Source organism: Scleropages formosus, chromosome 15, assembly GCF_900964775.1.
Source record: "Scleropages formosus chromosome 15, fSclFor1.1, whole genome shotgun sequence".
Lineage (NCBI taxonomy): Eukaryota > Metazoa > Chordata > Actinopteri > Osteoglossiformes > Osteoglossidae > Scleropages > Scleropages formosus.
The window spans coordinates 5097150-5122418 of record NC_041820.1 but is presented as its reverse complement, the minus strand read 5'-3'; the positions used below and the strand labels follow the sequence as shown (position 1 = coordinate 5122418).

The following is a 25269-nucleotide window of genomic DNA, read 5'->3' as shown; positions in this document are numbered from 1 at the left end:
AGAATACCCAGGAGATACTTCTGCTGCTTGCCTCTCACATGGCAACCCAAGTTGAAGCATGTGAAACCCCCAGTACGTGTCTTTGCGAGGATATGCAAGCCTGCCGGTAACAAAGAACTGCAAGCGCAGTATTCGGAGAACAATGAAATGTAGTGTCTTTCTATTTTTTTGTACAATAGATTGGAAAGATTTTTAAAAGAGTGGATTTATTAATCTGTTGAGAGTGGCGTTTTAACAGTTTTTTTTTTTTTTGTTTTTTTCTTAAATGAACAGCATCCATTTTCACCCCTAAACTCATTAATTTTTTTAATCTTTTGTTGCAATTCTATTTCTCATTGTAATACCATTTGTATTCTTAAGAGGAAGAGCAGGTGAAAATTTAGTAATTGATAACCTTGTATTGTTTCAGCTAAGATTTATCAGTATCAGGCTGTCTTGGTGGGTCTGTGAATTATACAGCTGGTGCAGTTGCTCACACTGTTACCCAACATAATTTAAAGCCTTCAGTTTGTGTGACATTATCTGGGGAGTCATATCAGTGTAACTCATGTAGGTATGTTTTGTGTCTCATAGCAGAGAGACGCACAAGATTGCAGTTTTCTACATCGCTGATGGACAGGAGGACAAGTGCTCCATCCTGTCCAACACAGAGGGGAGCCAGGCCTACGAGGACTTTGTATCGGGCCTCGGATGGGAGGTAGAGTCCTGTCTGAAAGTGACCATGCAAAGAGTGACACACACACCCACTTCTTACAAGCCCACACACTCACACTTTGTATGTGTGCCTTGGGTCTTGTAGGTGGATCTGGCAACGCATTGTGGTTTCATGGGGGGTCTGCAGCGGAATGGGAGCACAGGGCTGACTGCCCCTTACTATGCCACCTCCACTGTGGAGGTCATCTTCCACGTCTCCACGCGGATGCCCTCCGACTCTGGCGACTCCCTTACCAAAAAGGTACAGAGCAGCAGCCCAGAGCTCAGCTGAACTTGAACCAACCCTGATCAGCCACACACAACACCAAGTTTTTAATCGTGTCATTACTTACCTGACACTTTTATCACTTTTACCCTGAGCCACTTAAATTGTATCCATTATTCAGCTGGTTATTTTACTGGACAGGTTCAAGTACCTCCCTCCGGTGAACATTGGCAACCTTCAGGTTACAAATCCGTGTCTTTTAGCGGCCGTGCTTCCTGAGTTCCGAACGCTTAATCTGTCTCTTGTATCCTGAGATGTCGAATGTGGCACCGTGCAGCCACAAGCAGTGCAAAGGCCCCGTATCCCCAGTGACCGCGGCGCTCCATCTCAAGCAGTAAGCATCGGGAAGGCGGGGCAGGAAGGCGGCGGGTTCCGTGGCTGCTCGGCGCTGCCGTTGATTAGTGACGCTCAAGAGGCGTCCGACGTGGCAGCCCGGCGGAGCCCACAGCGACAGAGGAGCAGTCGTGGACGAGAAGGAGGAGGAGGCCAGGCGCCTGAGAAGAGGCATGTGACAGTTGAGTAATGGGAGTGATTCGTGCTCATTGAGCCTCGGCCTCCCCTCTTCTGCGCGGTGTGACCGGGGCCCGCATTCGGCCATTATCTCTCCCTGCCAGGGCAGGCGCAAAGCGGACGCCGGCGGGCCCCTTTATCTGATTGTGGCGAAGCCTGCAGGGGAAATCAATGGCTGCATCAGTGTGCCTCCTGCTCTGTGCCCGCTCCCCGCGCCGCGGTTACCGCATAGAAACGAGTCAACGGGCTCCTGCCCCCGCACCGCCAATGTTATCATGCCACATCCCGCCGAGAGAGGAAATTCATCGCCGTTTCCTTCTTTTACTCAAGCCCCCCCCAATCCTCGCTGTTCCAACCCTCCGCCCCCCCCCCGCCAAAAAAAAAAAAAAAAGACTCCGACCCCATACTGAACCTCTGCTCGGCAGCCACGGAAATTAGTTAGCTTTCGCTCGATTTGATTTTCAGCGGCTCGGCTGCAACGCTGGAGGGTCCTGCCGGCCTAGGCCGGAGTGTGCTGTTGGGTTTCCTCAATTCATTTGACTCGGAGCCCCGTAATTGCGCCTCCATCCTCCCAGGCCCCTCTGCTAGCCAGAGGCGGGACAGAAATTGGCAGGTCCACTCAGCTTGTGGAAGCGAGGCCCTACGATGGCGGGGCTCGTGGCAAAGGAGTGGGAGTGGGGGGACAGTGAAAGGCCGGCATTATCATCTGTCAGGCGAGTCCTTCCTCCGACAGGAAGTTTCTCTTCCAATTTACATTCAAAACTTTCAGTCCACCCCCTCCACCCCCATCTGCACACAAGAAAACAGTGTGGGGCTTTCGTAGACCAGATTGTTCCTCAGGGGGAAGAAGGGGCTTATCAGGCTGTGGCCAAACCAACAGGAAAAAAGAAAAGAAAAAGCCATGAATTCCTCAATCCAATTTCTGGGCTGCGGGGCAGAGCAGCTGCCGGTGGTAATGCGGTTACTGGGACCCGGGGAGGTCAGGTCACGCCAGGCCTGATGTCAGGGTGACGAGTGGCCCCGTCACCCCCCTCCCTAACTCACTGCACCCCTCTGGCCCTCCAGGCGCCCTCCACCCCAGCAAATAAATTACCCCCGCACGACAAGCACACAGAAAAGGGCCTATTTTTAAGGAAGCATTTTGCCAGTGGGGGCAGGCAGTTGGGTTAACAAGGGGTAATATGACTGGGGCTATCTGCACGGAAGAAGCACGGCCATTAGGCAAAGCGTGCACAGCACTCATCGGAGGAGCACAACCAGCTAGGATTTACGTCGTTGTTTGGCCCGTGCTTCGTCGCAGGGCCCTTGCCTTGACCCCGGCTGAGTTCACTTCTGCCGATTTCACAAGATTTGCAACAGCCTGTGATTTGTTAAGGCTCAGCATTGAGCGGCTAAGTATCCTGGTTTATCTTATGACAGGCTAAATGAAAACAACTTTGCTGAGTGTTTGTTTAGCACGCCACGGTGATCTAAGGATTTCTCATATGAAGTGTTAATTGCATTTTTAGTGGATGGGGCACGTTACTACGATGCGGTAATGGCTCATTAGGTTCGACACGGCTGGCAGATGTTTCTCTTTCCTGTTTATGGCAGACGGGAGCACGCTGTTTGTTCACCTACAGCAGAAAGGCTCGTAGTGCAGGAACACGCACACGGCAGTTGGTACAGCTCATTTCAGACTTTATGCATCCACTGTAAATAATAAACTAGCAGTGTCTTCTTTTTGTCTGCTTTGCTATAAATAGAAAGTGGAAATGACTGTCTGAACCCCCAAGAGAAAAGTTAATTTGTTAGAATGACCTGTTTACGAGCATTAGTTTATTTTTTTCCATTCGCAATCTAAAGTAATTTGGATTGAAAATGACAAATACTATATATAAATTAACCTCACCTTTGAGTTATAATTTCATAGCCACAGCGGTTTTCCTAACTTTCCAGATTGTTTGGCCAATTGAAATCTGTGCACAGAATTACAGTAATAGTATGTAAACATACTGTTGCATGTATAATCTAGTGTATAATCAAATTTTTTTTTCCTTAAATAAAAAGATTCTGTGCCAAAATAAATATTTAAAAAAATTGTTGTTTTTTGTTTTCTTTGGTCAGGACCTGGTTTGGATCTTTGCTTTTAGGGAAGTTTTTCCTGGACATAGTTTGACCCAGTTCAGGCATGGTTTCACGTCAGTGTTGCCCACAGTTCGGTCCCTCTTCACACCCTTCCCAAAACTCCTCTGAGTACTTCACCTAACCAACCCCTTCCCCCTGGCAGCTGCGTCACCTAGGCAACGATGAGGTACACATTGTCTGGTCGGAACACACCAGGGACTACCGGCGGGGCATCATCCCCACCGACTTTGGGGACGTGCTGATCATCATATACCCTATGAAGAACCACATGTTTTACGTCCAGATCATGAAGAAGCCACAGGTAGGCCCCTCAGCCCAACTCCTGACGCAGTGCTTAGCCACAATCCTCTGCTTCACTGTGGATGCCAACCTTCATTTTCATTTTACTCTCTGATTTAATTTGCATGCAGACAGCTGTGTAGTGTTTGTGCTGTAATTGTTCGTGTGTGAGCATGCTCCTTTGGCCCTGGGTCTGACAGACGCCCATCGTTCAGTGCAGGTCAGTGGGAAATGGGAAATCATTCACAGGTGTAAGTGCGGTGTAGAAGGCTAGCGAGCATCTAGTCGTTGCCTTCATGGCAGGCATCGTAGAGCAGTTGGTGCCATGCATATTAAATTGTCCTTAGTTGTGGACTGGATGTTACATTTTGATGGCTTTGTGCTGCGCTGCTCTTCCCCCAGCTGGTCACAGGTGCTCCCGCTTGCGTGGCTGATCATCGAGCTCAGAGCTTGGGTGGCATCTTTCACTGTCTCCAATCTCGCTTTCATCTTTGGTGCTCAGTGAAAGCGCTGCAATGCTTAGATGTGTCTCTTTGGACCTTGCGAGGACTCACCTGTGAGTATCACTTGAGGTCACCTGCACAAGGCAGCATGGTCAGCTGGTCCAAGGAGCACCTGGTTGCTTTGCAGCACTGTTTTTATCCCAGTGATGCTGTATCCTAAAAGATGTTGTCTTAAAAAACTCACTTCAGAACCACAAATCTATCGTCTCTCATTTAGCTGATTTTTATGGGACTTTTGATTTGTTCCCAGCTGGGAAGCTGGTAGTCTAGTGGTTAGAGCTGCTGCCTTTCGGCTCAACGGTTAAATGTTCAAATCCCACCTCCAGCTGTAGTACCCTTGATCAAGGTGCTTACCCTAAGTTGCTCCAGTAAAATTACCAAGGTTTATAAATGGATAAATAGTTACTGGAAGATTAACGTTGTAAGTTGCTTTGGAGAAAAGCGTCAGCTAAATGGATAAATATGAATGCCTCCCCCTCATCGGGGGAGTACTTTTGTTTGTAGTTCTACACCTCCAGTAATATCAACATTCATGTTTGATGACAGCGTTTTGTTTGGTACAAATGTATTACAGTGATATAGTAAGGCCTAACCAGGAATACGTTACTCTTCGTGTGACTGCTGTTCCTGTGTCGTCCCTCCCTTGGTCTTGCAGGGTGGCTGCAGAGCATAGCCAAGCCCCCAGATGTTGTGTATGAGAACAGTCTACATGCGTTCAGAGCCTGGAGACCAGCTAGCGTACCATGGTTAAAAGGAGCCCCGTCTCCACACTTAGCCTTACATCGGCCCCGCATTTCAGCCTGGTTCTCTATCAAAGACAGACGTTCAGTGCTGCCTTTCCCTGGAAAAGATGTTACAAACCTGCTACGCTGCGTCACATTTCACTCTTGTTGCCTTTTTTTGAACCTGGGTACTCAGATCACACTGTTTACTTATGCTCTCTGACCAAAGGCTCTTGTTTGCATGGACAGAGGAAGAGTCTATCTCCCGCTGTGAGGCTGTTGCCTCTGCCCCTGTGCTGCTTTAAAGTGCCGCTCTGTCGCTCCTTCCAGGTTGAGAGGCTATGGTATTTGGAGTGTGCAGAGTGTGTTCCCCAGTGCAGGAGAATCCTGTTTTCATTATCATGTTACAGATGCCATGGCAACATATGGCCTGGTCTGTGGCATGGCACTCCCCCTGGTTCATTTGGAGTACTGGCAGCAGGGCTAACTGGAAAGACAAGCTTCTCCATTTAAAATTATATAACTTCCTCTTGAAGGATTTCATTTTCTAATTTGGTAGCAAAGCCTTTTTTTTTTTTCTTTATTTTTTTTGTAATTTGTGTGTGCATGTGTGCGCGTGTGTGTTTTTTGATTAATTAGGCAAAGCAATTATCCTGAACTGTGCCTGCATCTTTGCACAGACAGGACCGTTTTTCTGAAAACAATGGAAAGTCTGTCACTGTGAGTGCTCTTCCTGCCTCACAGATGCATGGGGGACACTTCAGACAATAGTCCGCCCCTCAATCACTGCCCCCTCTCCGCCTCCCCTCCCAAAAAAAAAAAGGGAAAAAGTGGTTTGTAGCCAAATGTGGGCCCAGTGTGACGGGGCGGAGCAGCGGCTGGTGGGGGGACTCGCCCGGCAGTTTGTGTCTGGTGCAGACGTGTGGCCAAATCATCAGCAGCCGGGCGAACATGACACTCTGGCCATCCACTCGGCCCACCTCCCCCTCCTTTCACTGAACCACTGCTCCTCAATCACGCTCCAGCCAGCGGCCAAATTTCCAAAAGTGCTGCCTTTGCTCCACCGTTGTGTCCTCAGCAGGGTCCACAGGCGGCACACAGGTTCATCTTACTGAATTGGCGAGGTGACGGAAAAGGAGACGGCACTCGTTCCCCCATCTGAGAACAGGCTAATCAGGGGAGCAGAAAGACAGAGAAATAATGAAGTGATTTCAGGTACTGTGGAGAGCAGGCAGCATCTGAATGGTGTCTTGCAATCTGATTGTATCAGTTTCCAGGTCAATGGTCATTGAGTCCAATTTAAGCACACACACACCCCCCCGAGTCCTGTCCCGTCCGGCCCACTCAAATTAGGTTCAGCAGCAAAAAATAGATGCATTGCTCTTCTGTTAATGGCTAGTTTTACTGCAGCTCTTCTGCAGTCTAGCAGCAGTTTGTGGGACTTGTTGAGCACAGTGGTTCTTTTATCCGCTAGCGGTACGTGTCGCGTTTGGTCAGCTTTTTGTCCCATGCTGCGATCCTGCCCAACGCATGACGGCCATGTGGTAGCGCAGCTGCTGTTGTCACATGTTGGATGGAACCTGCATTCCTCTTTATTATATTGGCTGGCATCTTTAATTAGAGGAATTTCCCCATTCAGGGTGTGCTCTTTATTGCCTCTGCACCCCTTCCCTACTCCCACCTCTCTATTTGGTTGCTGCCCCACCTCCCCCTAGTCTGCCCATTGACGCAGCCCATGCCGAAAATAGCTCACATTTTCCTCCGTTCAATAAAATGTTTCCGGAAAGGAGTGAATGTTCCCATCTCTCACTGACCACGATCGCTTCCGCCTCGTTCGGCGTCCTGCACCCATCGATCTGGCCTGTCCACGGTCTTGTTTCCGCACGGGAGAACTCCTCCTCCTGGATGGGCTGGTTTGCAGCCTGCACTTAGGAAGCAGGAGAGGAATCTGTGTCTAACAATTATATAAGTGAGAAACCAGCTGCCTTGGTGCAGAAATCTTCACAGGAACACTTGTCCTCTGTGGAGTTCGCTTACTGTCCCCTTTGCTTTATTTTACCGTAAACCAGGGGTTTGTAGCTTGGGTCTGTGGAGCACAGACTTGCTTTGAAAACTAGTCTAAGTAGAAGTTCAAAAATATTACTGTGGTATTGTTCTTCATGACATAATTCTATTTAAAGTTGATCAAGTTGCAGTGAAATATATTCAGGGCAATATTTTCTCTGTATTAATTTAGATATTTTTCTAGGTGAGCTCCTTAGTGCCTCTGTTAGATTCTAAAAGGTCCATGGTCTAGAAAAGGTTAAGAATGTCTGCTTTAAAGCATAAGAAAAAGCCAGCAAAACCAAGGATGCCACTTTGTTTCAAGTCTGGTAGTATGTAAGCACTTTCCCCTCTGTCCCCTCCATGACCTGCTCAGCCCACTGACCCCATCTCCGTCCGCAGGTCCCGTTCTTCGGCCCCCTGTTTAATGGCGCCATTGTCACAGGAACGCTGCTGCCCAGCCTGGTCCGTGCCACCTGTGTCAACGCCAGCAGAGCTGTGAAGTCCCGCTTGACACTCTACCAGAGTTTGTATCCTTTCACCTTCCGCTCCTCTTTGCTCCAACAATCAGTGACAGTGGGCAACTAAAGAGTACTGTGGTCTTTCTCTGCTCATCAGGTAGGTGTTTGAAGTAGTTTTTTAAGTTTATTTTTACTTAAACTAAGAGCATTACAAATGTGAGCGTCGCAGTAGACTCCTTGAGCCGGAGTCACTGGCTGTACCAAATTTGTATATGAAGCGTAAAGTAATTCATTTGTATGGATGGATGCTCACGCTAGTATCTCACACCCACACTGTTGCTTACGGCTTTAAGCTGAACTGTGGCTGCTACTGCTTTTCCAGAATATTCTTTTCAAGCCAACGTGGTGGATAATGGAGTTTATGATTGTGTATTTGCCAGTAATTTAGGCCTGTTTGACCTAAGAGAGATGGACAGAGAGCTAAATAGGCACCACGGTGGCACAGCAAGTAGCACTGCTGTCTCACAGCGCCTGGGTGGTGCGAGAGAACGTGGATTCGATTCCCGCCCAGTCTGTGTGGAGTTTGCATGTTCTCCGTGTCTGCGTGGGTTTCCTCCTGGTGCTCCAGTTTCCTCCCACAGTCCAAAGACATGCTGTTCAGGTTCCCCCATAGTGTGTGAGTGTCACGGAGCGAGTGTGTTTCACTGCTGTATGGATGAGTGACCCATTGTAGTATACACTAGCAGTGCAAGTCACCTTGGTGAATAAGGTGCGTGGGCTAGTAAGACTACATGGTATCCATTGTAAGTCACTTTGGGGAAAAAAGCATCTGCTAAGTGAATAAATAAATAAATAGCTAGCTCACAACTGAAACGGGCCCCCATCCCTATAAACGCATGTCATAAACTCCTGATTACAGCTGTACTTGTCAGTTGGTTGAAGGGGAGCGCAATCAGCAATGGAGATTAATTTGCATCTCAATTAAGATGAACTAAAGAAGAGGGATGGTGGTCTGTTGCTAGCAGGTCACACACAGAAATGTGATCAGCCACAAAGCCAACCTCGGACGGAACATGCTAAGCCTTGCTGGAGGACAATGGCTGAGGGCTGGTTGCCATGGAGACCATAAGCGTGGGTTCCCAGTGTAGAATGCAGGTTGTATACTCCTCTTTTTTTTTTTTTTTTTTTAATTTCTTTGGCATCATGACAAAACCTGACAGTTTAAAAAGAGTGGAGGGGAATGTGGTTGGGGGGGAGGGTGCAAAATCCAGAAGGCAGCACCCAAAGAAACAGCTTCTTGTGGTCTGACTCCCCTGTTTTTAATCTCCTTGCTGAAGGCTGATGAGTTGCAGTTTGTTTACTGTTTCGGGGGGGCTCGTTTCAACTTTCCTGGACCACTGTCCCACATAATTTCTTCAATGGAAATGGCCAACAATAGGAGCTTTGAAGGATTTCTGGTGTTTTGTTTCTTCTTCTGACTCCCTTCCACACTGCTTTCTGTTATGCGTCTGCAAGAGCACGTGCGTGTGTGTGCGCATGCGACCCTGTGGGGGGGGAGCCAGGTCGGACTGCAGTGCGGCAGGTGTCCATCATCCAAATCCGAGCATCATTGCAGTGTAAGTGATGGGCGAAGGACATCTTGAGCGCCTGCGGTGGGGATTCCTTCGAGGCCTGGGCCAGTCTCTGTACAAACCTACCTGCTGCTTCTCCTGGGTAAGGTGTGTGGAGGCTCTCCTGTGCACAGATGAGATTAAAGGCAGCATCACCAGCAGCCCAGAGCTGCTACTGCGGAATTAAGGGCTGGATGATTCGTCCAGAAGAGCTTCTGTGCCGACCTTGCCAACAGTGCTGTCTGTAATGCGCCATCTTTCTGCATCACTGAAGGACTTAAATAAGCTTTCCTCTATTTTTTTTTTTGTTTCACTCTAATCCTATTTGAAGTTTTATTGTGGGGGCAGGAGGTACAGAGCACAGATTTGTTTCTTTAGGCCATTTCTTTTTATTATGCATTGTTTGGGTGTTTTAAGAAAATGGTACAGTGTGTAGAAAACACACTCAGCTTTTTCTTTATGTGCCAGTACAATTTTTCTCCTGGAGCTAACTTTTTTTTTTTTTTTTCACCAAATGGGATCATTAGGGGGGCATGATAATTCTCTTCCTGAGTCGGCAGCAAAGGACAGATCTTGGGCACTAAATAATTTATCAGTTTTGGAACCACAGGCTAGCAGCCTTGGTGCGTACGCTTCGGCCAGGGGGAACAGCTGCCACACATTTCTCTGTCTTTATGCAGCTCTCTTTCCCCTTCCCTCCCTGTGTCAGGAATTTCTAGATGATTCCAGGATTTTTGTCAAAACAGTGACCTTGTATTTTTTTTTTTCTTCAAGGTATTATTGTTTATATATTTTTTTTAAATTATTTAATATGGGGAAAGCATCTTCTTTGGCCGAGCCTAAATCCATTCTCCAGTTCCTCCCACAATGTCTGGGTAATCCTGGGTAGTCGTCTTGTAAGGCCACTCTCCAAGGTAATTAGTTTAGTATTTCTTCAAAGCAACCCGAATGCCCACATAAAAGATGACACGGTGCAGCATGCCCCTCTGTCTCACTGAGGAAGCCATGGAGAGGCTTCCAGTGAACTGCACCTGTGCTGCAGGGATTGCTTTGATTAATTGGATTTTTATATAGAAAACTGACCACTAGCACTTGGTCCTGGAAGGCAACACACGGGACAGAGCTCTACGCCCTGCAGTTCCCTTCCTCCTGGACCAGGCCCAGTCCTGGCCTTCAACAGTTGTTAGCTGCTCTCAGTTTGAGAGTAATATTGTTTCGGAGCCCTTAGTGTGAGTTAATTTGACAGTGCAGCGTCTGCCTCTGTAGATTGGAAATTACATTGCCCTTTGAAACAGCACATAATGTTCCATTCATTATTAATAACCCCAAACACAGAAAAACAGCTGGTACAATTCATGTCCATTCAGGGGAGGGGGGCTTTGCGTATGAATTTCTTTGGGTTTTTTGCCTTCTGCCTTGGCCATGCGTAAAGATGTTAATAGGGAGGGGGCAACTGGGAGGGATGATCACAGGAGGGTGAGATCCTCGGTGCTGTCCACCAAGTGCGAGACCAGTGTTCAAGAGTGTGTAAGAACATCCAAGGCCCACACTCATTTAGTTACAGCAGGTGTGTACTTCAATAGAAATGTCTCTTAATCAGACTGCGAAGTAGGAAATGATGAATGTGTATCGGGGAATCTGCACACAGCAAACTTGTAACACTGCTGTGCATGTCCACAGTATGATACAAGTTCTGTCCTTGCTCTCTGTGCTGATCGAAATTGCTCGCAGCCGGGAGTAGTTGGATCTTTGTTATAGCCTCCTCAAGTGTATATGGGAGCTCCACAGATGAGATCTTCTAATGAAAGGAAATCAGCATCGATTTATGGCTTTTTTAGAGGAATTTCACACCAGGGTTTGCACTTGTGTTTGAAGTTTGATCATTTAATGGAGACCGTAGCCTTCCACAGGCTCTGTGATAGTGTCTCCTGACAATCAGAAGTGGGTGAGAAGCAAGCGACAGAGGGTGGAGAAGGTAGGGGGTGTGCAGTAGGGTGGCAGCCTTTCCACAAGGTCACACAGTGTTACCTTCTCAGAAGGAGAGCACCAGGATTGGTGCGTTATCAATCTAAGTAAGGGATATTTTGGGGTGGGGGTTGTAATGGGTAGTGTTTGGGGATGGGAGGGGGGTTTTGCTGGACACCAGCCCACCAGTGGGCCCTGATGGGGGCCATGGGGGCCTCTAATAGGTGAGATGAAGCTGCGGTGACCTTCATTCTGAAGTGCGGCCTCCCCACCGGACGGGATCGATAGCCCCCACACACTGTCTCCCCCGCCCGCATGGATCCATCTCCAGGCAGCAATCAATAGCCATAATCTGTTCCTACCCGCAGCCAGTCATGCAAGCCCAGGCTTTTAGGTGGCATTATGGGAAGTGGTGGACAGTGGCCTCCACTCCAGCTCATCTCCTCGCTGCACTTCAGTTTGGGGGAGAAAAGAGGGAGATAGAAAAAGAAGTGCTCCAGGGCTTTTTCCTCAACACTAATGTTATTCATTTCAATACGTTCTCCACGCCTGCATCGAGATTTCCATCATCAAAGCCTTGGTGCATCAGCTCATACTCTATAAATGAAAAAGCATTTTGATATTCATAAATACCAGCATATGAACATGGCTGCGTGTTTTTTTCACTCTTTATTTCAGTTTTTTTCAGGGTGCACGGCTTAAGAAAAGCCATGGGATGGAAAGGAGCACTCTTGCTCACTCTCTCAGATATAGCCTCGTTTGTCTTTCTCTCTGTGTGCCTGGACTGGAGGTACACACATCCTTTCAGGGATCAGAGGTTCTTCACCCTCTGTGCATTGAAATACAGGACATACAAAGGGTTGTTTGTTGGCCTTTTATGTTGTGTGTTCAGCCTCTCTCTTTCTGTGCTCAGAAAACAGGAAGTAGTGAATTGTAGAACCTGTTGTGAAGACCTGCTGCTTTTGAAATACCACTACTGTTGGCATGCGATCCTCACAGATACTGCTTGCTTATGTTGGGTGTGTGATGTGTGCAGGTGCTCTTGGCCAAGTTGGATGTTAGTCTCATGTGGACAGCTGGTAACGTAGTGGTTAGAGCTACTGCCTTTGGACCCAACAGTTGTAGGGTTGATTCTCACCTCTGGCTGTAGAACCCTTAAGCAAAGTACTTACCCTAAATTGCTCCAGTAAAATTACCCAGCTGTGTAAATGGGAACATAATTGTAAGTAACTTCACGTTATAAGTCGCCAAACATGTCAGGTGGTTTTTCTCCAAAGCATCAGCTAAATGAATAAATGTAAATGTGGTTGTGATGGGTGTCTGACATGCGTGACTGCCCTTAAACATATTTGGTATGAGATGCGTGTTGATGCTCTTGGACATGTTGGGTATCAGATGTGTGTCAGTTCCATTGGCCGTGTTAGGTATTAGGTGTGTCAGTTCACTTGGCTATGTTCAGTATCAAATGTGTGTGAGTGCCCTTGGCCATTTAGGGTGCTGCACCCGTCTTGGTGGCTTTAGCCCTTCTTCTTGTGGACCTCTTGTTGATAGCTCTAGCCAAGTTGTTTGTTAGATTGCCGCGGGTCCCTGGGCCTCCTTGTAGAGGGCATCGTTTACGGCTCCTTTGTTTGTTCTGGCCTGTGCCTTGGAGCTCCCAGCACCACACTCTTCTGTACTGTGTTCATTAAGATCAAGTGTGGGAAATGAGGTGTGGATAATTGGTCAACTTCCTCCTTTTTCAGTCTGTTCAGTGATGGTTTCCACCAGAGCTTTATCTCTGTCTCATTACCTTTGACTGAGGGCTTGCAGGCAACATTAATGGTGTCCTTTCACCAGAATCAGGGCGTCTCTGTTCATCACCTCGTTAATTTTAACGCCATCATATTTGCTGTGTAATTATTGACAAGCTTGAGGATGTTTTTATATTGTTGTTTTTATTTTTATTAAACCATGGTGCTCCTGTAGGTGTCCTCCTTCACTTTGACCCAGGAGAGCTTGTCTTATTCATTACTGTTCCTTAGGCTACGAAATAGGACAGTACTTTTTTGCATCTCTTTGAAAAGGCAGTCGTACAAATGTACTGTGTCTAAATATTGTTTTACTAGCACACACAGCCCTCACATAAGAAGATAATGTAAGATGACCACTACAACAGCTTACGCAAGTGCTTTTTTCCCCCATACAGCAGGGGTATCAGTACAACAGCATTTTTGGAACAGAGATATTTGCTCAATGTTTATGCCACTCTGTGGTTTTAATCTGACTGTTTTATTCCTAAACGTAGTGTATTATGCTGTACATTACCCTGGAAACAATGACTGTACAAGATGGATTATAAAATGGTGGATTGACTCCTACTCATTTAATATAGGGTGGCGCAGTGGGTTGGACCGGGTCCTGCTCTCTGGTGGATCTGGGGTTCGAGTCCCACTTGGGGTGCCTTGCGACGGACTGGCGTCCCGTCCTAGATGTGTCCCTTCCCCCTCTGGCCTTAAGCTCTGTGTTGATGGGTTAGGCTCTGGCTCCCCGCGACCCTGAATGAGACAAGCAGTTCAGACGTGTGTGTGTGTGTGTGTGTGTGTACTTAATATAGGTAACTGGATGGAGACAGATATTCATGAAACATAAAAAAAAAAAAAAAAAACTTAAAAATGTAAAACATAAATACATAGCATAAAACTATGTTTTGTTTTTGCTAGTTTAATTCATTTTAGGTGACATGTTTTTTCACCAGGAGCCATTTTTCTCCCAGAAGACTTAATGGTAATTCAGCCCCTTGACAATGAGAATTTGCCTAACAGGGTGTTTTCATGGAATGAATTAACCTGGTGAGGAATGTGAGGAACGAGTCTTTCTTTTGCTGTACATCACTGTACTCAGCTCGCTGAATACAGGATGTTCATGTTTGTTTTTGGCGGCTAACAGATATAGTCTTGGCACAAGATCCACTTTACAAGTGGGAAAAGAGCAGTATCCAGGGCTATTCATCTCACATGTACTAATGACCTTTCTGAGCCATGGACGATTGTCACACCAAACACATGTTCATAGACCCGACATCCTCACAGTGACAAAGGTCCAGTTGCTTAAACTACCTGTCAGTTTTCTCCAAAATATTTCTTAAGACAAATGTGGGCACAAGCTATACACTTGCATTTTTCATTTACTCATTTAGCTGATGCTTTTTTCCAAAGCGACTTACAGTGTTAAGCTCCTTACAGTCATGTACCTGTTTATACAGCCAGGTAATTTTACTGGAGCAATTTAGGGCAAGTACCTTGCTCAAGAGCACTACAGCAGCAGATGAGATTTGAACCAGCAATGTTTGGAACTAAAGAAAGCAGCTCTAACCATTATGCTATCATCTGCCTGTACATGCTATACGTGCTACTCTGAGAATCCAAACCGCACAACTGCGTCAGACAATGGCTACTGTATATGTGTGCAGCATTTGTGTGAGGTAATAGCGGTAACGTGATTTTTTTACACACACACACACACACACAGCTCTCTTTGATTGGGAGGGTGATAAAGGACATGTGAGCTGATACCCGAGATGCCAGCAACTAACACCTGTATCCCGAGATGGATCCTGTGAAAGAGACGTCAATCCGTAGCGTTCTTATTGCCCTTAATTAAGAGGTGGAGTTTCTTGTGCCAGTTTCTGGAGAGCAGTTCATGATCAGTGATTGAAAACCAGAAATACTGATACTCACATGGTTTTCTGGGAGCCTTTGGCTGCAGTCTGAGCTAAGACATTTTGTTATATTTCATATATAGCAACATAAAAAGTATTTCATATATAACACACACACACACACACACACAGTTTAGTTTTGAATAGTACATTAGCAGCAGGTGGCATTGTTGTTAAAGCTTCCCAGTGTCAGTTCCCTTGACCAAGGTACTCTACCATGAAATGATACAGCAAAAATTCCCTAGCTGTATAAATGGGTAAAAAAATGAAAATAGCCTAATATTATAAGTTGTTTTGGAGAGAAGTGTCATGAAATGAATGAATATATAACTTAATTAAATAACACATTTGTTGTTTCACTGCCTGTTCCTCTGTGGGGGTCCTCAGCTGAGCACGTTTGACTAGGTTTTGCCCCATTCGCTCCACTCATCACGTACTCCTCCTTCCATTCCTCTCATACACCACCTTGTGCTCTTCGGTCTCTCTTTCCTCGTGACAAGACGCACACTTCAACCCCCCCATCCCACCAGGATTGCAGTTATATATTCCCCTGAAGCCCACTGCCCAGACAATGGGCTCTGATTTACATGCCAGCAGTTCCCCCTCAAACCCAGAAGTCTGCGTCCGAGGTATGGCGAAGAGAGCAGAGTGTGGGTGCGGGGTGCTGCGGGAGGGGCTGCCATTTCCCCTGCTGAATGTTTTAACCTAATCCCATTATCATGGCAGCGCTCGGCGGCAGCTCTACCTTGCTTAGCTGACCAGCTGTTCCTGCTGCTCGCGACAATGTCTGATGTGTTCAGATCACTGGGCTCCGACTCTCCCCAGCCCCCACGGAGGCCCGTCGGCCCGTCGGCCCGGGCCAGCCCATCAGGAGGCCGGCCGGCCGCCCCGCATGGCATATGGCGTCTGGCTTCATACAACATGCAAAAGTATTCTCTCGCCCCTGCACTAATGCAGAATGACTCATAGCATTACTGCATTTTTTTTTTCTTCTTATCCCCCCGTCCCTCCTCCCTCACTACACCACCCCACCACACCCCCCTCCCTAACTGCTCCTAAACAAAAGACCTCCTCCACACCCACACTTTCACACCCCAAGGCTACGCTCTCTGGTTCCAACGGCTCCCGAGTGCAGGTAGCTGGGCCGCAAACAGACGGACGACAGCAGGAAGAATGAGCGACGTGATCGCTGCAACGGGGAAGGACGAATGTTTGTTTTTGGGGGGGTGGTTGAATGGGTTAGGGTTCGGCAGGAGGGAAAGAACAGATCAGAACAGATCCTCTGCAGCTCTTGTACTCAAGCTCGTATGGGTTGTCAGTCAGGGACTGAGTCCTTGACAAGTTTTGTAATTGGTTGCGAGTATCCGATTTTAATCATGTTTAGCCTGCAATTTGCCTTTTTTTTTTTTGTTTTTTGATTAGGTCATTCTAATGGACCTGCTATCCTATAGTTGTACATTTTTTGTTTTTTTTTTTTTTTTTTTTTTTTTTTTTTGAGGAGAAAAACACTGAAGATGATGCCTGCCTCTTGGGTTATGCAGAACTTTCTTTCCTGAATGCAGCAGTGGAGCCTGAGAAAATGCAGGTGGTGCTATACAGGCTTGTGTCCTATTGCACACTTTCATCACCTCCATCGGGCCTGCAGTGGAAGCCGGATAGGCAGCAGTGCTCCGTCATTCCCTGTCAGTGACTGTCTCTATGCACCATTGCAAGCCTGTTCCATAATGTAAAGCTCTCCATTTCTTTAAATCCCTGTTTTAATTTCCAAACTGCATTGTGTTTCCGGGCAAAGCATGTACAGCTGACTAAGCGCAGTCACCGTGCAGTCCATCTGCCTGTTTGCCCCCAAGTTCCCTCCTTCACACTCTGGTACCACAATGGTCAAAGCTGCTGCCTTTGCCCTGAAGGTCCCCGGTTCGAATCTCACCTCTGGCTGTAGTACCCTTGAGCAAGGTACTTACCCTAAATTGCTCCAGTAAAATTACTCAGCTGTACAAATAGGTACTGGGTAAAGCTGTATGTAGATTAATATTATAAGTCACTTTGGAGAAAAGTGTCAGCTAAATGAATAAATGTAAATATGTGTCAAAATGCACATGTTCATACATGTAAGAACAAAGGAAATCGTTTTAGAGGCTCACTGGTGCTCTTTTGCATGCCGTTGTCCCGGGAGGTGATGCTTCCCTGCGCTCGTGGCCTCTCTGTTTGCTGTGTGTGTCTCTGGCTCGTTGGCATCTGCCACAGCAGGTCCGCGATTCCCGACTGTGACTGGGCCCTTTTACCCCGGAGCTAGACGCATCTCCGCTGCGCCTCTGCTCTCAAAAAGCCGTCCATATGGAATACCTAAGGTGTCGGATTTCAAGTGTCGCCTGTGGCTTTGCATGAGGACATCTGCCTCACAGCGCAAGCGAAATTAACAACGATAACGGTTCTCGGAAAACACCGGCGTTCTCATTCCGCAGGCTTCATTTTTAATTTTCTTTTTCCGCTTTCCTAACTCCCCCATCTTCCCCTGGGGCTGGCCCCGTCTTCATTGTTGTCGCAAGGCAGTGAACACCTTAACGAACTGGTGTGTCCTTCGGAAGGGGTCAGAGTCCCCTAGCCCGGCCGTGGTCAACCGTTCGTACGTTAGAGCATAGCTAATGGCGAAACGGACAAAGGCAGATCGCCGACTTCCTGACCCGAGCCGTTTACAGCAATACTGCATTTGGAAAGAGGCACGCTAATCGCGAACAACGTCCCCATCGGCTCTCTGCGGCCCAGCTGAGGTGTGAACCGACTTTTCGCACTTTCCGTCCAGTTCGCCTTTCTTCTGTTCTCCGTGCCCATCTTTTAATTAACAAACTTTTCAGCTGAGCTCCGCATTGCAAAAAAGCTGTTAGTCATCTCCAGTTATGGAAATGGACGTCGCCTTTACGAAGAGGCACCCAAAGTTGTTTCTCTGCCCGTTGTTCCCGGATGCCAGGAAGTGGTGTTAATTAGTGAACTCGGAACGCTGCGCACTTTGCCGCTTTGGAAACCTCTCAGAATGGGACGGTTGCTTCGCAGGCGTACGGCGCTGCTGGTGCTGCTGGTGAGGGGAGCTCTGAATTTTGGACGCAGCTCTTGCTGGCCTGCGGTGAACATCCTACGGGGGAGCGAAAGCTCTGTGTCCCGGTGGGGTTCGGCTGCCGGGATCTCGAACACAGAATGGATGGTGGGGGGAAGAGAAGTGATCCAATCTGTTTGTTCTGAACACAAGTCATTTTTTCTCCTTTTCTTTTTTTGTAGGCAACGCAGGCCATCCCGGTGGTACTCTCTGATTTATTTACCTTTTCGGACACAAAGCATCAAGTGCGAGTGGTCTCTGCTCAGCGTCAATAAGCACTAGTGACATCATCCTGCGGAGGCCATTGTCGCGGTAACGGCCTTACGTCAGCTCCGTTGTCCTCACGGCAGCGATTACAGGCTCATTATTGAGCATACCTTGTGAGCTCTTTCTGACCAGGCTTTGGGCTAAGGACAGCAGAGTATTTTCCGCAGATACTGCTCAAGTAGGTCTGTTCTGCCTCTAAATGTCAGATAAATGTCACACCTCGTATAGCCTGTGAATTTTCCCCTCTGATGTTTTTTTCATACTATTATTTATATATAGATATTTTATTCTTTCTGTTGAAAAAACTCTGACCTTATTCCCGTTTCGAAGACGAGCGGGAGCTGTGGCCGGGCACAATGGCCACACCATCGCTGTTTGTTTTACATTACAGTTACAGCAGTTTAAGTGATGCTGCTTGAATCGGGAGTTATTTTAAACTGGGATTAGTTAATTATTTATCAGTTACACATTAAAACCACTTTAAGAGGTTCAAAGGCTGTGCGGGGCCTCTCGGCCGGTCGTGTGGGTTTTGTTCCACTGTAAAGGATGCCCTCGTGTATGGCATTAGCATTTTTCCACAAAATGGAATTCAGCACCACCGATGCTTGGATGGACAAGTAAAAAGATTAAAGTGTGCGTCATGCTTTTTCACCCCCCCCTCACCCGGTCCTCTTCGGCCCCCCCAGTCCCCCCCTGCCTTTGATGTGTTAATGATGATTTCTCTCGGTGCGTCCTGAAGTGCCACCCCATTGTTTCGGCTGCACGCGGATGCCCGTTAAACGTGGGCGTGTCCTCATAGCAGCCCAGACAGAGTTTGCGCATCATTCTCCAACGCCGTACACATCCTGAGGAACGTGGCTTGTTTCAGTTTGAATGCATGTTTTCGTAACATAATTATTTTGGAGTATTTTGTGTGTATTTTTTTATGTCTCCGTTTGGCCCCGTCCTGACTCTGCCCTGCCTTTCTTTAGTGATAATTTTTATTTGAATACATGATTTATTTCCTAACTGAGTGTGTATCTCACATCTCTAAGAATTAACAGTCCACTATCTAATCCTGTGTATTCCTATTAAGAAGTTGTTTACTCTGAATTCTGAAGCAGGAGCAAGAAACAGTACCACTCCAGTTTCTCCTGTGGCTCACACACACTTGTTTTTGTGTCTCCGGCGAAAATCCCATTTCCTCGACGCAGCCAATGCTTTCGATAGGCGGGTATATGAAACGTCCTGTTCTCATTTCAGCCCTCCTCCATCTGTTTTATGTTTCCTTGAAAAGCTCCATTATAATGCGACGCCCGCCATGCAGCCGGGCCCGGGGAACGGGCGAGCCCTGGGCCCTGAGCGCCAGCCTGGATTCCAAGGAGCCTGGCCCGTAGTTTAATTATCTGGCCCTTCAGAGATCTTAATTTTAACGAGTTTTAAACTACATTGTCTCTGGGCCTATAAAAGACATACTGTCTGCAGCACTTTGAATGGGCTCCACGCGGGCAGATTCGGGGCGGGCTGTGGGTGCCGGGCTCTTTATTAACCCTAGAATGGCTAGCTAATGTTATTGAAGTAAGACCACCTGGCGAGGAGATTGTACAGTCAGCTGCCACCAAGGGCCTCGAATGGCGAGGACCAGGTGCTGTGTTCTGGCCCCCTAATTGTTGCCATGTAATAGCCCGCTTGACTGCACACTATGGCTCGGGGCTAGGATTAGGAAAGCTGCTGCCAACACAGAAGTCCGTTTTCTTTCTTTCCTCCTCTTTTTTTTTTTTTTTTTTTTTTTTTTGTCTCCTCTCCCATGTCCCCATCACCCGCTCATCCTCTTTTCTGGCCATCCTACCATTCCTAGTCATACCAGGTAGGGCTGTGTGACTAGTTCAGCCCAGCCTTCTCCAGCAGCATTGTCTTCAGGTTCGAAGGTGAGTAGAAGTGAGGGATGGAGTGAGATGGGATGGAAGGAAGTTAAGCAGTGAAAGAAGGGTGATGCCCTATTTCGGTATTCCAGAAGCTGGTTAGTCCCAGATAAAAAGTTGTCACTGCCAGGCTGGGGGTCACTGGTCCCATCTGTCCTGGTGCCTCTTTTTGGGGGAACTGAGTGTTTCAAAAGAACATGCATCAGACCTTCGGTTCAGCATTATCACGTTGCCACACAAGTTGTGCATCATGTTGTTTTAAAACGCTGATGTAAGCCATGTCCGCATTGATCTGTTGTTTGGAAAGTTTTTAGAATTTCAAAGAGGGCACTGGAGCTAATGCATAAAAACAACCTAGTTTCCTAATCCATGTATTTTTGATGATAGTCTCATCTTTAATTAAAAGAAAACATGGATAGTTTTTTCTGTTGCGTATGAGCTGAATATGGCTGTAATGCAGCGCTCCTGTTCCTTTGACTGTCACAACCCCTCTACCCCCCCCCCGTCATGATAGCCGTGATCATCTGATCATCTGCAATTTTGCCTACATCATTAGCGCACCCGCTGAATACTTCACATATCGCAGCGCTCAGGAAATGTGTGCCGGTTCAATTTGGGAGCAGCGCATTTCTTCCAGCACAAAACCGGGGAATTTCGCTGTAAAACAGGAGGTGCGAAAGCAGAGCCGAAAGGAACGGAAATGTTTGGCGGCGGCGCATCTCAGTCATTCCTACGCACATGCCACAAGCGTCATTAAAATTGTAGAGGCTCCATTCGTCCCATTAATATTTAATTACAGTTCTGTAGAACGCAGCACATTATTGTCGAGTTAAACTAAGGCTCTTTGCTGTGCACAATGTTGCTGGTCTCCTCTGACAATTAGGGTGTCAACCTCTCTTTGGAATGGGTTTGACTCATTCACCTTGGAAATATTTACCTTTATTATTTTTTTCCCTCTGCTATGAACTGATGCTTTTGTTGTTAGTTTTATCAGTAGTGGTGCTCTTCCCTGTTGAGAATAAATCATTTAATGAAATATTCTTGCAGTCCTAGTGTACCATAACAGGGAAATGTGCAATCAGTATTTCCTGAGAACAGTAAAGTATCCTAAAAATCTTCTCTTTCATCCATAATGGAAGTCGCTTGCATTGGAAATGAATTCTCTCTGATTCACATTTTAGGATCCAGTGTGATTTCTATCAGATTGTAAATTTCCTGATGTAACGGACATTGTGCACGACAATTTTGGCACCTTATCGGTTCATACAAGCGCGCACCCCCCCTCAGCTCGCATGTTGTAATTTGGTAGGCAACAAGGGATAATCTCATTGTGGTACATGGTATCCAGTATTAAATTAACCTTATTAGTTGGAGTGCGGATAGGGGGTATTTGATTCAAGTCGTCTTGATGGATTTCATTACCCTTGTACAACACGAACAAGGTCTTTGAAAGCAGAAGCTGGAGAACTGGAGGAGTCTTTCGGATCACTCCTGTAGGACCGCTCCTTTTCCTTTGTTTTTATGCTTTTTTAACAGATGTTTGGCTGAGCTTTTGCAACTTTATTTCAAGGGAGACCTCCTCTTCTGGAACAGTACACAGTCAAAGCCCGAGGTGCTGAAGGAAACGCCCAGATTCAGCTCTAGCAGTTCTAACAGAGGCCCTCAGGTCCCCAGGTGGATTCCCGGTCCCCCAGTGCAGAGGCACCCCACACACACCGGTGACAGGCATGCATCCTACTGTCGCCCTTAAAGGCACAAAGGATGTGGAGGACTTCAAGGCAAAGGCCATTTGCTCTGTTATGCAGTAATGAGTTTCCTAAAGCGCTCTGCCTCAACTGCGCTCTGTAACCTCCCAGGGTCATTGTTCAGAGCCTGCCGTGCTCTCCTGTGTATGAATTCATACACCAAGAGGCAAATAAATACTCAATGAGATACTTGTCATTTTACTTTTAATGGCTCTGAGTTCCTGGTTCAGGAGTAAGTCATTTTTAGCATTCAATTTATTTAGCTCTTGACTACCTCCTCCCACATCGTTTTCAGGATGTTCACTTCACCATGATTGACGTTCATGGACGTCGCTTTTGCTCTTGGCCAGGAACAAGGTTGCCCGAGCCCTTTTGGAGAGGAGCTCCCGACCAGGCTTCTCCAAGCCTACCTGCCCAACGGCTGCCCGATGTTGTGGTCGCCTCCTCCTCTCGCTTAAAGACACCGATGATGCCCACACCACTGCATAAACACCTCTTGCCTGGGAAGGATTTGCAGTTATCGACATCGCTCTTGTTATTCTCGGAAAACAAAGTGCCAGGAACGATCTCAGCTTTCATCCCAAATGTGCCCACGTCGTGTACAAAAGACATCTTCAAAGTGAATGCTGAAGTGTGCCCTCCTAGAGCCGCAGACTTAGAATGCATCAGCCTTTGTGTTTCATCTTATTATAACTTTCTGTTAATGCCATGCCGGCGAGGCCCCCCGACTGCATTTTTAATTTTTAATCTCCCTTGTTTGGTTAATTATTTCCCATTGTGCTGCACATCTAAGCCGCTGTACATTAGTGCTCATCAATGGACAGCGCCCTGAAAAGGGGACCTTTGTGACGGAGAGCTCATCTGAATACACAGCAAACCATGCCTTTGATGGAGAGCCGGAAGCCCCGCCAGCCCCTCGTGCGCTAAGTAACCCGTCTCTGCCACGGTTCAGCTCTTCGTCTCATCTCCGTCAAGTCCATATGTGTAGTTGAAGAACTCTTTTGGCTATTTATCTGCGTAGCTGGATGAGTTGTCTGGGGAAATTGGGCCACGGTCTGGAACCCGCTGGGTCGCTGGCTCCAGGACAAGGCGTGAATGCCGCGACCCATCTGTTTCGTGGCCGTAACAAATCCCCTGTCCACGATTGGAAGCGCAGTCACCTCTGAGCACCGTCCCTTTCCCGGAGCCACCCTTAATGGGGAGGCAGGTGGGAGCGCACGGTAGCATCTTTCCAGGAGGGGCTCGTGGTCCCACATGGAAAGGCTGTAGCATGGGTCAGTCGCTCTGCAACCTGTCCCCTCCCATCACACCCCAGCGACATGAGTGTCATTTTTCCCTGCCATGTGCCCCAGGGTCGACGACATGACTGAACATGGCACCACTGCGATGGGAGTACACAGTGTTGCTGTGTTGGACAGGAGAAAACTCGCTGCCCTGGCGTGTGCTGGCCCCAATGTGGTCTGTCAGCAGAGCACTGCTGTTAATGACCGATTATTATTCATTCATGTCATGCTTCTCTCCAAGGCAGCTTGCAGTATTATGTTTGTACCCTAACTTGCTTACAGTGATTTACCCCTTTGTACACCTGGGTAATTTTCGTTTGGGATTTGAATCCAAGCCCTTCATTTGCAAAGTGACAGTTCTAACCACTTCTCCACCTGCTTCCATAAACCTAACAGTTGAATGTAAAATATTATACAGTATTCCAAATTAGTTTATACCACCATTAAAATTCAGTTGACTTTGGGGATTTATTCAGATCAACAGTTTATTAATTAAAAAAAAAAATAAAAATTACATATGCTTATTCCGTTTGCTAGTTAGGTGGTGTATAGGTGGATATTTAAATGTTTGATAAAACATGTTTCATTGTGTGCTGTGTATGTACCTTTTTAGTAGACCAGTCAGGCAGAAATGTAGCTGGTGGTTTAAATTCAGTACACGCTCTCCAAAAGTTTTTTTTGACCTCCTTATAAATAACACCTCATGTCAGCAAACAGACAGTGAGGTTCATCTTTTGGTGTGAATTTTCCTTCCCCCTATTATGAGTGATGTCACACCCATAATTCCACGTTTTCGTCTTGGCCGAAGATGTGTGGCTGTAGGTCATGGAGTTCACCCGCATGGCGACCCCAAGGGAGCAAACATCTCCAGAAGGTTCAATTAACCTGTCTTTGCTTCATGGCCCCAGGATTGTGCCCTACTCTTAATTAGGCTACCTGTTAACGTGGAAAAGCCCCAGAACAGAGTCGCTGCTCTGAGCTGTGACACAACTGGGACAGGAGGGTCACATCGTGGCTCCATGCTTCCCCCCCCGCGACGGTAATCATCTCCTCTCTGATCGCCTCACACTGAGGACGGGCAGCCTAATGAGACGCCAGAACCCCCCGGGCGAAACGCCGCCGCAGCACCAGTGAGGCGGGAGACGTGCGTTGCGTCTCTCGTCTCGATGGATGGAATTTGCCGCTGCCGCCGTAATCACCTCACACCTTTGGCGGCAGTCCCCCTCGGTTTGGGCTGGCTTGCCACCTCCACCCATGCTGCAGCAACAGACCCCTGATCTTGTTCCCGTGAGCTGTCTGCCGTGGATTCTCTGATGGTGCTCAGCGACGGCAAGACTCCCCTGCAGAAAGCACGGGTTTGCTCGTTGTGTAAAAACTGTAAAAGTCCAGGGCCTTGTCCGATGCTCTTTGTGGAGCATCATCCCTCACTCTGGAGAGGACCTGGGGACGGGCGCTTTCTGCCTCGGGGAAGGAGCTGCTCACACCCCATCGCCTGCGGAGGATGTCTTTGCTCCCCCAGAGCAGTTATCCCCTCCTTTCCCCCAACAAGTCAGCCCATGTCGCTCTCTCAGCCCCACTCAGGGAAGGTCGCTTTGATTTGCAGAGGTTAATTAGCAGTGCTTTGCTAGGGGGACGGGGTCGAGCGTCCTCCATCGCTCTCAGCTCCATCACGAGCGCCTCACTCCTCCAAGATGCCACTCTGAGGGAGAAGCCGCCGCAAAAGTACATTTCACATCGACACCTCGGACACCTTTCATCTCTGAGGTCTTCTTTCTGCAAGCCTGTTTTTAAACTGTCACCACCCTCCGTTCTGTCTTAGATACTTCCTGAACCCTGCTGCACTTTTTCGGGATGATTGTTTTTTGGTTTCGGAACTATCGGAAACATAATAGCATACCTCCTGTTGATTGCCTCCATTACTCTCTTCCTGTAAACAGTTTTTCCCACTTAGTGATGTTTTCCTGTCAATTCAGAAGTTACTTTTGACTTTGTAAGTTCAGGAATAGCGAGGTGCAGTCATAAAAAGCAAAAATAGTGTTTGAACAGTTTGATTGTTGTGAACGTATTGGTATTTCAATTTGAAAACGCT

The 25269-nt window shown here is 47.4% G+C and overlaps 1 protein-coding gene across 1 annotated transcript in view; it reads left to right on the top strand.

Annotated features, from left to right (window-relative positions):
* The window catches only part of ralgapa2 (Ral GTPase activating protein catalytic subunit alpha 2), a 98865-nt gene that overhangs the window by 59221 nt on the left and 14375 nt on the right, over positions 1 to 25269 (top strand). Inside the window, 4 exon segments of the mRNA XM_029258348.1 lie at positions 574 to 697; positions 800 to 955; positions 3759 to 3917; positions 7566 to 7693. Of these exon segments, the coding sequence (XP_029114181.1) occupies positions 574 to 697; positions 800 to 955; positions 3759 to 3917; positions 7566 to 7693 (567 nt within the window).